General features: G+C 39.5%; 1 protein-coding gene across 4 annotated transcripts in view; it reads left to right on the top strand.

Annotated features, from left to right (window-relative positions):
• The first annotated feature begins 6,799 nt into the window (after positions 1-6,799).
• ERICH6 (glutamate rich 6) overlaps positions 6,800-17,533 on the top strand; it is a 63,731-nt gene continuing 52,997 nt past the window's right edge. For 3 of the 4 annotated variants that reach the window (XM_077160775.1, XM_077160776.1, XM_077160774.1), the window contains exons 1-3: positions 6,800-7,215; positions 7,908-7,965; positions 10,720-10,811. In XM_077160775.1, coding sequence (XP_077016890.1) covers positions 6,846-7,215; positions 7,908-7,965; positions 10,720-10,811 — 520 coding nt within the window. In that variant the 5' untranslated portion in view covers positions 6,800-6,845. The remainder of the gene's footprint in view (positions 7,216-7,907; positions 7,966-10,719; positions 10,812-17,533) is intronic. The other variant, XM_077160777.1, reaches the window with a different exon arrangement.

Raw genomic sequence — 17,533 nt, 5'->3', positions numbered from 1 at the left:
AAATACAGGGGCCTTCCACCTCAGTAAAATTTCTAGGTGTCCAGTGGTGTGGGGCATGTCGAGATATCCCTTCTAAGGTGAAGGATAAATTGCTGCATCTGGCCCCTCCCACAACCAAAAAAGAGGCACAATGCCTAGTGGGTCTTTTTGGATTTTGGCGACAACATATTCCTCATTTGGGTGTGCTACTCCGGCCCATTTATCGAGTGACCAGAAAAGCTGCTAATTTTGAGTGGGGACCTGAACAAGAGGAGGCTTTGCGACAGGTCCAGGCTGCTGTGCAAGCTGCTCTGCCACTTGGGCCATATGATCCAGCAGATCCAATGGTGCTGGAAGTGTCAGTGGCAAATAGAGATGCTGTCTGGAGCCTTTGGCAGGCCCCTATAGGAGAATCACAACGCAGACCCTTAGGATTTTGGAGCAAAGCCTTACCATCTGCTGCAGATAACTACTCTCCTTTTGAGAAACAGCTTTTGGCCTGCTACTGGGCCTTAGTAGAGACTGAACGCTTAACCATGGGCCACCAAGTTACCATGAGACCTGAGTTGCCTATCATGAGTTGGGTGTTGTCTGACCCACCAAGCCATAAAGTTGGGCGTGCACAGCAGCACTCTATTGTAAAGTGGAAATGGTATATACGAGATAGAGCCAGAGCAGGTCCTGAAGGCACAAGTAAGTTACATGAAGAAGTGGCCCAAATGCCCATGGTTTCCACTCCTGCTGCCACATTACCTTCTCTTTCCCAGACCAGAGCTATGGCCTCTTGGGGAGTTCCTTACAGTGAATTGACTGAGGAAGAGAAAACTCGGGCCTGGTTTACAGATGGTTCAGCACGATATGCAGGTACCACCCGAAAGTGGACAGCTGCAGCATTACAACCCCTTTCTGGGGTGTCCTTGAAGGACAGTGGTGAGGGGAAATCCTCCCAGTGGGCAGAACTTCAAGCAGTGCACCTGGTTGTTCATTTTGCTTGGAAGGAAAACTGGCCAGAGGTGCGTTTGTATACTGACTCATGGGCTGTTGCTAATGGTTTGGCTGGATGGTCAGGGACTTGGAAAGACCATAATTGGAAAATTGGTGACAAAGAGGTCTGGGGAAGAAGTATGTGGATAGACCTTTCTGAGTGGGCTAAAAACATGAAGATATTTGTGTCCCATGTGAATGCACACCAGAGGGTGACTTCAGCAGAGGAAGATTTTAATAATCAAGTGGATAAGATGACCCGTTCTATGGATACCAGTCAGCCTCTTTCCCCAGCAACTCCTGTTATTGCCCAATGGGCTCATGAACAAAGTGGTCATGGTGGTAGGGATGGAGGTTATGCATGGGCTCCGCAACATGGACTTCCACTCACCAAGGCTGACCTGGCTACAGCCACTGCTGAGTGCCCAATCTGCCAGCAGCAGAGACCCACACTCAGCCCCCGATATGGCACCATTCCCCGAGGTGACCAGCCAGCTACATGGTGGCAGGTTGATTACATTGGACCACTCCCTTCATGGAAGGGGCAGCGATTTGTTCTAACTGGAATAGACACATACTCTGGATATGGGTTTGCTTTCCCTGCACGCAATGCTTCTGCCAAAACTACTATCCGTGGGCTTACAGAATGCCTTATCCATCGTCATGGTATTCCACATAGCATTGCTTCGGATCAAGGAACACACTTCACAGCAAATGAAGTGCGAGAATGGGCACATGCTCATGGAATTCTCTGGTCTTACCATGTTCCCCATCATCCAGAAGCTGCTGGATTGATAGAACGGTGGAATGGCCTTTTGAAAACTCAATTACGGTGCCAACCAGGTGGCAAAAACTTGAAAGGCTGGGGTAATGTTCTCTAGGAAGCTGTGTATGCTCTGAATCAGCGTCCACTGTATGGTGCTGTTTCTCCCATAGCCAGGATCCATGGGTCCAGGAACCAAGCGGTGGAAATGGGTGTGGTGCCACTCACTATTACTCCTACTGATCCACTAGGAAAATTTTTGCTTCCTGTCCCTGCTACCCTGAGTTCTGCTGGTCTACAGGTTTTAGTTCCAAAACGGGGTGTGCTTTCTCCAGGAGAAACAACAGTGATACCACTGAACTGGAAGTTAAGATTGCCACCTGGCCACTTTGGGCTACTTATGCCTCTGGATCAACACACCAAGAAGGGGATTACATTACTGTCTGGGGTAATTGACCCTGACTATCAGAAGGAAGTAGGACTGCAACTACATAATGGAGGTAAAGAAGAGTTTTCTTGGAATATAGGAGATCCCCTGGGGCGTCTATTAGTACTACCATGCCCTGTGATTAAAATCAATGGAAAACTGCAACAACACAATCCAGGCAGGACCACTAATGGCTCTGAGACTTCAGGAATGAAGGTTTGGGTCACCCCACCAGGCAAAGAACCACGGCCAGCTGAAGTGCTTGCTGAGGGGAAAGGGAACATGGAATGGGTAGTGGAAGAAGGTAGTGATAAATATGAACTTCGACCACGTGATCAGTTACAGAAACGAGGACTGTAATGCTGTTTTGTTTGTGTTATACTATTTAAGTTGTAAGATATCAAGTTTAAGAATGAATGTTGCCCAAGGATTTGCAAGCTATTCTGGAGAGATTTAATGTGTTTCCAGTTATATGCAGGACAGTTGAGTATTGTCAAAAAAAAAAAAATGTGTGCTTATTTGTTTTCATTTGGAAATTAAGTATGGTCTAAGGTGATATATATATATGTGCCAAGTTGACAAGGGGTGGACTGTCATGGTTAGGGACAGGTGTCAACTTGGCCAAGTTGTGGTACCTGTTCATCTGATTGGGCAAGCGCTGGCCTGTCTGTTGCAATGAGGACATTTCATAGGATTAGGTCATGATCACGTCAGCTACATCCACAGCTGATTCCATTTGTAATCAGCCAAAGGGGAGTGTCTTCTGCAATTAGTGATGCTAAATCCAATCATGGGAAGCCTTTTAAGGAGGACTCAGAGGAGACAGGTTGCATTCCTGCTTTGGCTGGTGAGCCTCTCCTGTGGAGTTCGTCCAGGCCATCCATTGGACTCATCGGCTTCGCAGCCTGCCCTGTGGATTTTGGACTCTGCGTTCCTACGGTCACGTGAGACACTTTCATAAATTTTATATTTGCAAGTGTTCCCTGTTGGTTCTGTTTCTCTAGAGAACCCCAACTAATACAATGACCTTACTCATTTATGAAGCCAGCATCACCCTAACACAAAAGCCAAATAAAGATGCTACAAGGAAAGAAAATTACAGATCAGTTTCCTCAATGAATATAGATGTGAAAATCCTCAACAAAGTAATAGCAAATCAAATCCAATAGCACATTAAAAGAATAATACACCATGATCAAGTGGGCTTTATCCCAAGTATGCAATGGTGGTTCAACACTAGAAAACTGATTAATGTAGTCCACCACATTAACAAATCAAAGGAGAACAAAACACATGATCATCTTGATTGGTGCTGGAATGGTATTTGATAAAACCCAGCATCCTTTCTTGATAAAAACACTTTGAAAGATAGGTATAGAAGGAAACTTCCTCAACATAATAAAAGCTATATATGAAAAAACCCATAGCTAACATCATACTCAATGGCAAAAGACTGAAAACTTTCCCTCCAAAATCATGGACAAGACAAGAATGGCCACTGTCGCCACTGTTATTCAACATTGTGCTCAAAGTTCTAGCTAGAGCAGTTAGGCAAGATAAAGAAATAAAAGACATTCAACTTGGAAAGGAAGAGGTAAAATTTTCACTGTTTGCAAATGACATCCTCCTATATTTAGAAAGTTCCAAAAATTTTACAACAAAGCTACTAGAGCTAGTAAGTAAATTCAGCAAAGTGGTGAGACAAAAGACCAACACACAAAAATCAGTAGTGTTTCTATACTAGTAAAGAGCAATCTGGGGAGGAAGTTAAGAAAATCCATTTACAACAGCAACTAAAATAATCAAATATCTAGGGGAAACTTTAACCAAGAATGTAAAAAAAAAGATCTAAATAAATGGAAGAACACCTGTGTTCATGGATCGGAAGACTCAATATAGTTAAGATGTAAATTCTACACAAATTGATTTATAGATTCAATAAAAATTCCAATAGACTACTTTGAAGAAATGGAAAAGCCAATCAGCAAATTTGTTAGAAAGAGCAAGAGGCCCCGAATGGCCAAAAAACATCTTGAGAAAGAACAGAGTTGGAGGATTCACACTTCCTGACTTTAAAGCGTATTACCAAGCTGTAGTGGTCAAAAAGCATGGTACTGGCATAAAGATACATATATTGATCAAATAAATAGAACCAAGATTTCAGAAACAGACCCTCATATCTATGGTCAATTAATTTTTGACAAAGTTGCAAATCCACTCAATGGGAACAGAATAGTCAGTTCAATAAATGGTGCTAGGAGAACTGGATATCCATATCCAAAAGAATGGCAGAGGACCCTTATAGCACACCTTATTAAAAAAAATTAACTCAAAATGGCCAAAGACCTAAATATAAGAGCTAGAACCATAAAACTCCTAGAAGAAAATGTAGGAAATCATTTTCAAGACCTTGTGGTAGGGGGCGGTTTCTTAGACTTTATACCTAAATCACAAGCAATGAAAGAAAAAATAGATAAATGGGACTGCCTTGAAGCTGAGTACTTTGTCCAAAAGGTGAAAACATAGCCTACTTAATGGGAGAAAATATTTGGAAACCACATATTCGATAAGGGTTTGATGTCCAGAATATATAAAGAAGTCATACAACTCAACAATAAAAAGACAAACAACCTAATTTAAAAATGGGCAAAAGACTTGCCTAGACACCTTTCCAAAGAAGAAATGCAAATGGCTAAAAAGCACATGAAAAGAAACTCAACATCACTAGCTATCAGGAAAAGGCAAGTCAAAATCACAACGAAATATCATTTTACACCTCCTAGAATGGCCACTGTTAAACACACAGAAAACTACAAGTGTTGAAGAGGACATAGAGAAATAGGGACACTTATTCACAACTGGTGGGAATGTAAAATGATACAGTCACTGTGGAAGACAACTTGGCAATTCTTCAGGCAGCTAAGTATAGAATTGCCAAATGATCCAGCTATCCCGGTATATACCTATATATCAGGTATACACTCAGATGAACTGAAAGCAGGATGTGAACACACATTTGCACACCAATATTATAGCGGCATTATTCGGAATTGTCAAAAGATAGAAACAACCTAAGGATCCATCACCTGATGAATGGATAAGCAAAGTGTACTGTATACATACCCTGATGCTTTAAAGTGTGTGTACCCCTAGAAAAGATTATGTTCTTAAAGCTAATCCATTCCTGTAAGTGTAGACCTATTGTAGGGCAAGCTCTTGATTAGGTTATTTCATTAGGTTATTAGCTCTATGTAGATCTAAATCTCTTACTGGTGTCCTTTATAAGAAACTGAGAGAAAAGGACACACAGAAGTTAAGTGAGGCAGAAGCTAAAACAGAGAGACATGAGAAGCTCAAAGAGGAAGCCACTGAAGCCAGAAGCTAGAAGCAGTAAAACCTGGGAGAGAAGGGAGAGACCAGCAGCTGTGCCATGTGCAGCATGGAGTCCCAGATCACCAGTAGCCTTTCTTCAGGAAGAAGCCATCATCCTGTTGATCCCCTGATTTGGATATTTTCATGGTCTCAGAATTGTAAACTTGTAAGTTAATAAATCCCCATTATAAAAGCCAACCCATTTCTGATATACTGCATTTTGTCAACTTTAGCAAAATAGAACACAAATGATGGAATATTATTCAGCTGTAAAAAGAAATGAAGTTCTGATAGATGTGGCAACATGGATACACCTTGAGAACACTATGCTGAGTATAATAAGCTGGACACAAAAGGACAAATGATGTGTGTTCTCACTAAGATGAACTAATTATAATGAGGAAACTCTTGGAATTAAAATCTAGAGTGTAGGTTACCAGGAGACAGAATTATGGTAGAGAATGAGGAGCTGATGCTTACTTTAGGCAGAATATTCAATAAGGTTGATTGGAATGTTTAGAAATGGATAAAAGTGGTGGTAGCACATTACGGTAAGTGTAATTAACTGCACTGAATTATGGGTGTGATTATGTTTGAAAGGGGGACTTTAGGGTTTTGTATGTCACTAGAAGGAAAACTAGAGTATAAAACACGGACAGTTGATCCCTGTTATCGACAATGTCTGTGGTTAATTGTACAAATATAAGAATGTTTTCCCATGAACTAGAACAGATGTACAAGGTGTTAACAATAGGATGGTATATGGAAAAAAAAAAAACAACTAATGCAAACTACGGACTATAGTTAACAGTAATATTGTAATAGTCCTTCATAAACCGTAACAAAGTACTAAACCAATGCTGTGTTCATTCTAAGGGTATATAAGGATTATGAGATTTTTATTTTTGGGAAATGTGAACGTTCTCAAATTGATTGTGGTGATAAATGCACAACTTTGTAATTACAGTGAGAGCTACTAAGTACAGACTTTGGATGGATTATATAGTGTGTGAGTAAAAGTGTAAAAAAAAAAGCCAAAAAGGCTCCAAAAGAGCTGAGAAGATAGGCAGCTGCCAGGCGGCTCTCAGACCCGGGAGAAGGGGATTAGAGAGAAGCAGGCTGGAGTCCGGCTCCCCCGGCTGCAGCGCCCCTTGGCTCGCCAACCGCCCACGGTGGTAAAGGGGTCCGGGACCTTTAAATCCCGGAGGGGCCAAGGCGAAGCAGCGTCCGGTCGCTCGGGAAACGCACGCCCTAGAGCGCAGCGTGCGGGGTCGCAGGGCGACGTGGCTGCGTCCGCCGCTCCCCGGCTGTTTGCCCGCCATGGCCGCCTCGCGCCCTCAGCGCAGCTTCCCAGAGCCGGGGAAGGAGGAGAAGACTCAGAATAGGGGAAACGAGGCCGAGGGGCAGGAAGAAGAGGAAAAAGGAGAGAACGGGAAAGGAGAGGAGGAGAAACAGGAGGCCGAAGCCCTTGACACGTCCGACAATGAGGACTTGTGGACGCTCATGGCCGAGGGTGACGGCGAAGAAGACGGAGAGGAGACATTCATCCCCCGCGTCGTCAGCGTCAGCAGCCCCAGCCTGAGCCCGACGCCGCCGCTCAGCAAGGAGTCTAGTGGTTCGCAGAGCCTGACGCGGAGCGACAGCCCGACCCGGCGCGAGAGCCCACAGTCGGCCACCTCCTCCCAAAAATGTACCGGCGCCCCGCCCTTGTGGGCGCCCCAACCCCTAGGGCAAAGATGGTGCACCTGGCCCAACCGGTGTCTGGTTCCCCAGTATGTGCACCACCCTCTCCGCACACACTGCAGTCTATCCGAAGTTCGAGCTTTTCATCACTCTCGGTCTCTGTGTCTGTCAAAGGCACTGAAAATCTTCCCTGGGCTGTTGCAGTCGTTCACTATTCTTCCTCTCTGTCTCTCTGTCTCTCTGTCTCCTCTCTGTCTCCTCTCTGTCTCTCTGTCTCTCTCTCTCTCCACCCCCCCCCCCCCACGCACACTTGCAAAACGTGTCACTCCTGGTGATGGAGTAATGTCTTAACGACGTTGCACTATTAAAAACATGCTCCTGAGAAAACGCAATTCACTTTTCTATTTGACATCGCATGCTCAAAGCACTCCAGACATTTCTAAGAGAGACGGAGGAGTTAGAGTAGGTGTCTCAAGTTCGGCACTATTGACGTGTGGGGTTGAAAAGTTCTTTGTCTTGAGACTGTCCAGTGCATTACAGGATGTTTAGCAGCGTCCCTGGCCTCTGCCCCTTGGATGTGCTAGTAGTGCCCTCCATCCTTTACACCAATCAAAATGTCCCCTGGTGGGCAACATCACCCTATTTGAGAACCACTGATTTAGAAGGAATGGCTAAATTTTTTGATGTTTCATTCAACAGCTTTTCCTAAAATATTTCAAACATTTAGAAAAGACATATCCGAAACGGATATAGATAGGTAAGAAAATGTGTTTTCAGTTATTATTTCTTAAAGCTGTTATTGTTTACCTACTGGGTAAACATGTCAGGAAGTAGAGTAAAATAAGGCAGGATATTTATTTTATTCAAGCTAAATTTACTGAAACTCCACGCTATGGGTTACATATTGTGAAGGAGATAATGACAAAGTCCCTGCCTACCTCATGGTCTTTCCTCTTTTTTGTTTTTCTTTTTCTTGTTGTTGTTACTGTTATTAGCCTTCAGGCACTTTAAATAGTAAGATACCATACAGACAACTTTTGGAACATCTGTATATATCTTTCCTTAAACCTCACATGAACATGAATCCACAATCATGAATTACTGTTCACCTAAGCTTTGCCTTTATGAGCAACTTTTAAATTCTTAAATATAAGCATTGTCCTGTCCCATGTTCGTGTTTTTATTTATGCTTTTTTTTTGTATGCTGTATAACAGGGTCACATTTCATTATTTTTCCATGTGCATACTCTGTTATTGCAGCATCATTTGTTGAATATTTGTTTTTGCCTGTTTGTTTGTTTTTTGGGGGAAATGCATGGACCTGGAATAGAACCCAGGTCTCCCACATGGCAGGCAAGAATTCTACCATGAACTACCCTTGCATCCTTTTATTTATCCTTTTAATTCACCTTTTCAATAAAAGATAATAAATGCACATGGTTAAAAAATATAAGTATACAATGGTATAAAATTTTAGCTCCCCACCTTTTCCCCACCTCCAACCGTTCTCACCAGAGTTAACATACTGTTAACAGTTTTTTTGCTTCCTGGGGGAAACAGAAGTAACTGCAACCAACTGCCCAGTATAAGCGGAAGAGAACTGACAGGCTCAGCTCTTCTAAGTTAAGTCCTTGAACTTCTTTGATGATTGTCCACAGCTCCCTCCTCTCTGCATTTGGTAGAGTCTGAGCCAGGACCTTCTCAGGAGTTCCCTTTAGGAGAACCTTACTTGCTTCTCTTGACTTAAGCTGTGGTATTGGTTATTCTGTTTTTCCATCAACCTGACACCATCTATTTTCTTTCTTTTAGGGACATTTTCAATAATAGCTGATTACTGATGATACCTGTCTTGTTTTCCAAGACTTTTTGTTTAGTTTGGTTTGGTTCGCTGTGTGTTGTTTCAGTGAGATTTTGGAAACGAAGGGAAGGAGAATTGTGTGCTTAGCTGTCACTTTACCCTGGAATTCTTATTGTATGATTTCAAAGCCCATAGGAACCTCTCTTTCCTAGATCAAATTCTTAATTTTTCCTTATAAGTTGTCCTAAGGAGGTGCTTGTTTTATATTTTGAAGCATTTGCTAGTGAATTTGGTGAACTTAGTAAGGTTGTGAGTGATTTTTAAGAACTCTGTCCTGAAAACTTATAAAAATGCAACCAGTGTTGGCTCAATGTCTACTTTTAATTGCCCTCTTCCTTTGTAGTTAAAAATGGAACAGACTTTGGGAGGCAACAGAAGGTAGAAAGAGACATTGTCTTTTCAGGCCAGACAGGTCCAGGTTCAATCTGCCTCTACCACACGTTTTCTTTGAGAGGTTCCCTAAATCTCCACGGACTTCTGTTTCCTCATCTGTAAAAGGGGAATACTAATACTTACCTTGACTGATTTTTGTGAGGATAACGTGATATCATACAGGGAAAACAGCTGCTGTGTTTCTACTGCTACATATTAAGTTCTAAATAAATGTTGACTTTGTTATTACACTCAGTTTTCTACCTTTACACAGAATTTCTTTGTGTGACCTTTGGTAATTGTATAAGGAAGTAAAGAACTTAGATGAATAATGTATTGATTTCTGTTAACCATTGAATTAGAAAAAAAATTAAATGTGGTCTAGGAATTTTTTTTCAGTGTTCCTTTACTCTTGGCTCCTTTAACTTGTTTCTCTGGGATGTTAAACAGGACTCCCTCTGAGACTTGCACAGGTAGCCTCAGCAAAGGAGTTCTTTGCCTTTTACAGAACACAGTAATTTCAGAATTAAAAACCCACTGATGCCATATGCCTCAGAGCAAAGAATCCAAAAGGAAGGTGTTGTAAGAGACATGAGAGAGCTGAAAAAGGTGAAAAGGTGACGAGTCTAAAATTGACTAAATTATTTGAAAAACTACTATTTGATCATTTCAGAAGATCTGGCAAATTATTCCAAAAAATGAAAGAGACAAAGTAACTTAAGCAATAGCTATTGTTTACTTGTTGCATAACAGTTATTTTAACTAATAAAAGTCAATAAATTCCTCCCTTCCTGCCGTGTCAAATAATCAATTTAACAACTTGTAGAAGGGATATAAATCATTTAATTACAATACACTTAGTTAACTGCAGCTCTTTGAAAAGAGTATGGATTTTTTTAAGCTATTAAAAATGAGCGTGTGATTTTTCTTAAATTCAAGTAAATATTTAAGCACACATACTTAAATAGTAACCATAATAACCACCACAAACAACCACACGCATGCACAGATAAAGCAGTAGTAATTTACTCTCTGAGGAAAATAATAAGGTATCAGGACTCTCGGGATTTAGGAATACTTTCCAAAAAACAGATTGGATACAAATGCATGTGCCTGACCTAACTCTACTAAAGAGAAAAATCTGAAAGAGAGTATTTCAAAGAACACAGAATCAGGTCTTCTATGTGCATATGTTATTTGATTGTTAAACATTCTATATTTAGAAGACCAGCCAATAACTATTTAGCTGTACTGAAAACTAGAATTTTGTCTAAATTTCAGGACTGTCTATCAAAATTTATATCCAGGAATTCAAACATCAGTACAAACAGAAGAAAGCTGGCTTCAAGACATGTTTGGCCAAAAGTACCTGAGTGAGTAGTTTGATTTTTTTAGCTTTTTCTAGGAGGTGGGATGGCATATTGGAAAGAGCATAAGTATAGAAGTCCAGTGAAGCTAGGTTTGAATCTCAGCTCCTGAACAAACTAATAATGTGATGTTGGGCGTGCTACTTAACTTCATTGTCTCAGTTTCCTGATCTATTGGTAATGGAACTTCTGTTACAGGATTGTTAGGAGGATCAAAATGAGATTAAAAATGTAAACTTCCAGGCACATTGCATTCAGTTAATGGGAACATTTAGGTTCACATCAAGAAATAATCTGCCATTACATTTTTCATACATTTCTTTGTCTTTTTCATGATAGAAATATAATGAAAAAACAGCATGCTGTTTTTAAAAAGTCAAACCATTAAGAAATATATAATAGAAAAATTAAAATTTTACTGATCCCAGTATATTCGTTAGAGATAATCATGAATAACTTTTCTTTTCTGGCATTTATATTTAACTTTCATGAGATGTCACTTATTTCTCAAATACTTATTGAGCATCTACCATATGCCAAGCATCTTTCATAGACCAAGCCCTACTAGGGAAACAGCAGCGAACAATACAGACAAAATCCCTGTCTCAGTGATTTTATATTAAAGTATGGGCAAAAGAGTTATATATGAGAAAAACAAAATACAAAATAAATTTAAAAATAAATATAGTACATTAGGTGACTATAAGGGCTTAGGAGAAAAAGCAGGGAAAGGGTGGAAAGTATAGGAGTAGGAGGGCTGCACATTTATTCAGGGTGCTCTGGGAAAGGTGCACTGAGAAAAGCTTCTTTGAGTAATGTGCTGGTTTAAAAGGATGTATGCCCCCTAGAAAAGTCATGTTTTAATCAAAACCCCATTTCATAAAGGTAGAACAATCCCTATTCAATACTGTATGTTTGAAACTGTAAACAGATCATTTCCCTGGATGATGTGATTTAGTCAAGAGTGGTTGTTAAACTGGATTAGGTGATGACACGTCTCCACCCATCTGGGTGGGTCTTCATTGGTTTACTGGAGTCCTATAAAAGAGGAAACATTTTGGAGAATGGGAGATTCAGAGAGAGCGGAGTCCACCAGCCAGCTACCTTTGGAGATGAAGAAGGAAAATGCCTTCTGGGGATCTTCATGGAACAGGAAGCCAGGAGAAGCTAGCAGATGACACCGTGTTCACCATGTGCCCTTCCAGATGAGAGAAGAACCCTGACCATGTTCACCATGGGCCTTTCCAGATGAGAGAGGAACTCTGACTGTGTTTACCATGTGCCCTTCCACTTGAGAGAGAAACCCTGAACTTCATCAGCCTTCTTGAACCAAGGTATCTTTCCCTGGATGCCTTTGATTGGACATTTCTATAGACTTGTTTTAATTGGGACATTGTCTCAGCCTTAGAACTGTAAACTAGCAACTCATTAAATTCCCCCTTTTAAAAGCCATTGCATTTCTGGTATATTGCATTCTGACAGCTTGCAAACTAGAACAAGTAAAAACCTGAGAAAGTGAGCCATGAAGATCTCTGAAGGCAGAGTATTTTAGGCAGAGGAAGCAGCAAGTGCCTTCTTCTAGAACAGAAAGGAGGCCAGTGCAGCTGCAGTGGAATAAGCAAGGAGAAGACTCCAAAAGAATGAGATCAGAGAGGAGACGCCGAAGGAATGAATTCAGAGAGATAATGAGGACTGAAGGGTTTCAAACAGAGAAGTGACACAATCTGGCATATATTTTAATGGCTCCCGACTGCTGAGGAAATGTTGTAAGGGGTCAAGGGCCCACAGGTTGGGCCCTGGGGCACTCCCTTGTTAAGAAGTTGGGCATTAAGAATGTTCATGTTTGTATGTTGTTTGAGTTTGATAATAAAAAATAAAAAAGAAAAGCTGGGCAGATGAGGAGGAGACAACAAAGGAGACTGAAATAAAAGCTTCATGTAGGTGAAAGGATAACCCATCAATTGTCCTAGATGCCAAGGAAAGAAGTATCTTAAGGAGAAGGGAACAATTAGCTAGGATCAGATGTTACCTAGAGGCCAAAGAAGATGAAGACTGAGAATTGACAACTAGATCTATTGTGAGGAGATCATTGGTGACCTTGATAGGACCCATTTTAGTGTAATTGTGAGGGTGAAGACCTGATTGGTATGGGTTCAAGGGAGACTTGGAGAAAGGAAATTGAAGTCAGTAAGTGAAGAACAAAGAATTGCCCAGTACACGCCTATTTCATTGCCAAGTTTTTAACAGTATAACTAGTACATAAACACCATTGTATTTTTTGAAAATCAAACACAAATAAAATAATAGTTTCTTTTCACCATTATCTCCAATTCCAGAGGTCACCACTATTACCATGGGTTGTTTATCTTCCCAGGTAGATCTTTTTCTAAACTTTTGTATCCATATATATATATGTAGTGAGAGAATTACAGACAATAGTTTGGTCCTTTTTGTTTGTTGCTGTTTATGGTATCACACTGAATATATTGTTCTATCTGCTTTTTTACATAACAATATGCCTTGGACATTTTTCCAGGTCAATAAATGCAGGTCTTCCTTATTCTTTTAAATGTTGCATAATATTGTACAATGTGGATGTGCAGTGGTTTATGTAAAGATTCCCCAATTGATGGGGAATAAAATTGTTCCCAGATTTTTACTGATGCAGTGTTAACCCTAAGCATTCTTCTCTTTATGTACACATCCGAGTGTTTCTCCAAAACAGATGCCACAAAGTGGTTTTATTGGGTGAAAACATATGCATACTAATTATCACCTCTGAGACTTTCTTTTTTCTTATCACTCTTTTAATGGTTTGACAATCTGGTAGGTCTAAATTATACTGTATCTTACAATTTTATTTGGTATTTCTTGTTTACCAGTGAAGTTGAGTCTTTTGCTACCAGCATGATTTTTTGCCATTTGAATATCCTCTCTTCTTCAAATTAAGCAAATAAACACGTATGCCACTTGTTCTTTTGCCCATTTTCCACTTGGGTTGTCTTTTTTTTTTTTTGGTACCTCTTTATATATGATATCATACTTTGAATTTTGTTAATATTACAAATATTTCCTCCAAATTGTCTTTTGTCTTTTACCTTTGTTTGTGGTACAATATGTGATCTAAAGTTTTGATTAAGTAAGTTTTTTCTTTTGTGGTTTTTACATTTAGTGGCTTATTTAAGAATTCTTTCTCTAACTCAAGATTATAAATACATTTTCCTATATTTTTTCTAATACTTCTATGATTTTATTTTTTACACTAAGCTTCTTAATCAATATGGAATTTATTTTTGTGAATGGCTTGAGAAAATATCCATCCTTAATGTTTCCATTTTTCCCAATAACTATGCATTAAATAGTTGAACCCTTCCCCTCTGTTTTTTATTTTTATTAATTTTTCAATTTTATATATATATATATTTCTTGAGATAACTTCATGCACCATATAGTCTATCCAAAGATATAATCAGTGGCTTACAATATCATCAATCTCATCACATAGTTGTATAGTCATCATCATGATGAATATTTGCATCACTTCAGAAAAAGAAAGAAAGAGACAAAAGAAAAAACAACAATAAATCCCATACTCCTTACCCCTCCCTCTTATTGACCACTGGTATTGTAATCTACCCAATTTTTTTTAACCCAATCCCCCCCCATTATTTGTTTATTTTTGTCCTTATTATTATTTTTTTAAGTCTTTTCTCCATACCCTGGATAAAGGAAGCATCAGACACACCATTTTCACAATTACACTGTCACATTTTAAAAGCTATATAGTTATGCAGTTGTCTTCAAGAATCAAATCTATTGAAATGTAGTTCAACAGTTTCAGATATTTTCCACTAGCCATTCCAATACGCCATAAACTAAAAAGGGATATCTATATAATACATAAGAATAACATCAACCACCGAAGCTTTATTTTGTCTCATTTTTCTGTACCCCCCTTTGGTCAAGAAAGCTTTCTTAGTCCCATGATGCGGGGTTCTGATTCATCCCTAGGAGTCATGTCCCACGTTGCCAGGTAGTCATGTCCCATGTAGGAAGTAGGACATTGAATTCATCTGCCAAGTTGGCTTAGAGAAGCCACATCTGAGCACAAAAGAGGTTCTCTGGGGGTGACTCATAGGCATAATTAAAAGTAGGCTTAGCTTCTCTTTTGCAGGAATAAATTTCATAAGGGTGGGCCCCAAGATCAAGGGTTCATCCTTTTGAATTATTTGTTCACACTGCTTATAAGAATATGAGGAATTTCCCAGATGGGGAAGTTTAATATTTCCTCCTTTCTCCCCAGTCTCCTAATGGGACCTTGCAAATACTTTTTTATTCTCTGCCAACATTATTTTGGGATGTATTAGGGCATCACAGTAACCTGTACAAACCAACAAGATCTCACTCCCTATTCAAGATTCCATGTAATATGGTGTTTGAATAAAATAACCATATAAGTTAAATTAGGTAATGCATTACCCAAAATTCACAAAGAAGTTAAAGTTTTAAAATATGGACTGTATCATCCTTTATCCTCTATTCTGATTTACCTTAGTCCTATCCAGATAAGAGTCATCATATCTCTACTTGAAGTCTGATCACTTTTTCAATTTTTTAAACAGTTACTATATGGGGTAATGCTGATTTTCATAGCTTCAGACCTCTAACTCTGAGTCTCAGGTGTCACATAAATACCTAAAGTCCCAGGGAACACCAGATTATACACAAATAGCTCAGAATGGCAGAATTTAGAAAAACAATTACAACTCCAGAATAGATATGACTGCTGTAAGAGCTTACACTCTAGGACCTTTCACAGTAGGCCCCAACCTGATAACCCACACTCTCAACTTCAATTCTCCAAGTTTGTATATTATAGTTAGTCCATATGAGTGAGGCAGGTTAATGTTTGTCTTTTTGTTTCTGACATTTCATTCAGCATACGATTCTCAAGATTCATTCATCTAGTTGCAGGCCTCACAACTTCATTCCTTCTTGCAGCCACTCAGTAGTCCATTGTATGTATACACCACAATTCCTTCTTCCCTTCCTCAGTTGATATTCCCGTAAGCTACCCCCATCCATTGCAAATAGCAAACACTGCCACCATAAACACCAGTGTGCAAATGTCCATTCATGTCCCCACACTCAGTTCCTACAGGTATATACCTAGCAACAGGTTTGCAGGATCATATGGCCTCCTGTGGAACCACCATGCTGCCCTCCAGGGTGGCTGCACCATTCCACTTGCCTACCAACAGTGAATAGGTACATCTTTTTTTTCACATTTTTTCCAGTATTGTATCTCTCTCTGTTCATTTTTAAACAGTTTTATTCACACATCATACAATCTAACCTAAGTAAAAAATCAGTTGTTCCTGGTATAATCATGTAGCCCTTCCCCTCTGTTTTGAAATGCTGTATTTATCCCATTCTAAAACTGAATTATTTGTATTTTACTACACCAGTACCACAGTGTTTTCATTATTTTAGCTTTGTAATATATTTAATATTTGATAAAGCAATTATTTCCCTCCTTATTCTTTTTAAAAATATTTCTAGTTATTCTTGAGCATTTACTATTTCAGAAGCACTTTAGAATCAGTTTGTCAAATTCCACTGAAAAATCCCTTCAGGATTATATTGACTATATAGATTAATTTGAGAATAATTGACATTTTTTTAAATATTTAGTCTTGCTATGCAGAAATCTAGTATACCTCTCCATTTTTTTCGAATCCTCTTTTATAGTTTTTTTCTCATATAGGGCTTATGCAGCTCTTATTCATTTATTTTAATGTAGCAATCAAAATCTTTTTTTATATTATATTCTCTAATTAATTATTGTTGATGCATAAAAAAGCTATTGATTTCTATATAATAATCTTGTATTTAACCTCCTGCTGAACTTTCTTACTGATCCTGTGCTGGTTTGAAAGGAAGTATGCCCCCTAGAAAAGCCATGTTTTAATCAAAATATCGTTTCATAAAGGTAGAATAATCTCTATTCAATACTGTATGTTTGAAACTGTAATCAGATCATCTTCCTGGATGATGTGATTTAGTCAAGAATGGTTATTAAACTGGATTAGGGGACGACATGTCTCCACCCATTTGGGTGGGTCTTGATTGGTTTATTGGAGTCCTATAAAAGAGGAAATATTTTGGAGAATGAGAGACTCAGAGAGAGCAGAGAATGCTTCAGCACCACAAAGCAGAGAGTCCACCAGCCAGTGACCTTTGGAGAGGAAGAAGGAAAACACCTCCCGGGAAGCTTCATGAAACTGGAAGCCGGGAGAGAAAGCTAGCAGATGATGCTGTGTTCGCCATGTGCCCTTGCAGCTGAGAGAGAAGCCCTGACTGTGTTCACCATGTGCCTTCTCACTTGAAAGAGAAACCCTGAACTTCATCGGCCTTCTTGAATTAAGGTATCTTTCCCTGGATGCCTTTGATTGGACATTTCTATAGACTTGTTGTAATTGGGACATTTTCTCGGCCTTAGAACTGTAAACTAGCAACTCATTAAATTCCCCTTTTTAAAAGCCATTCTGTTTCTGGTATATTGCATTCTGGCAGCTAGCAAACTAGGCCAAATCCCAATAATTTGTCAGTTAAAAGTCTACTCCTGCAAATAATGGCAGTTTTATCTCTTCCTTGATTTTAGTGTATCTTTCCTCCATGTTAGGAAAGTTTGATCTAATTCTTATTGTATAGTATTCCTTAATACT

The sequence above is a fragment of the Tamandua tetradactyla genome, chromosome 5 (genome assembly GCF_023851605.1).
Source record: "Tamandua tetradactyla isolate mTamTet1 chromosome 5, mTamTet1.pri, whole genome shotgun sequence".
Classification (NCBI taxonomy): domain Eukaryota; kingdom Metazoa; phylum Chordata; class Mammalia; order Pilosa; family Myrmecophagidae; genus Tamandua; species Tamandua tetradactyla.
Note: the sequence above shows the minus strand (reverse complement) of the source record. Positions and strands in the feature narration are given on the sequence as shown.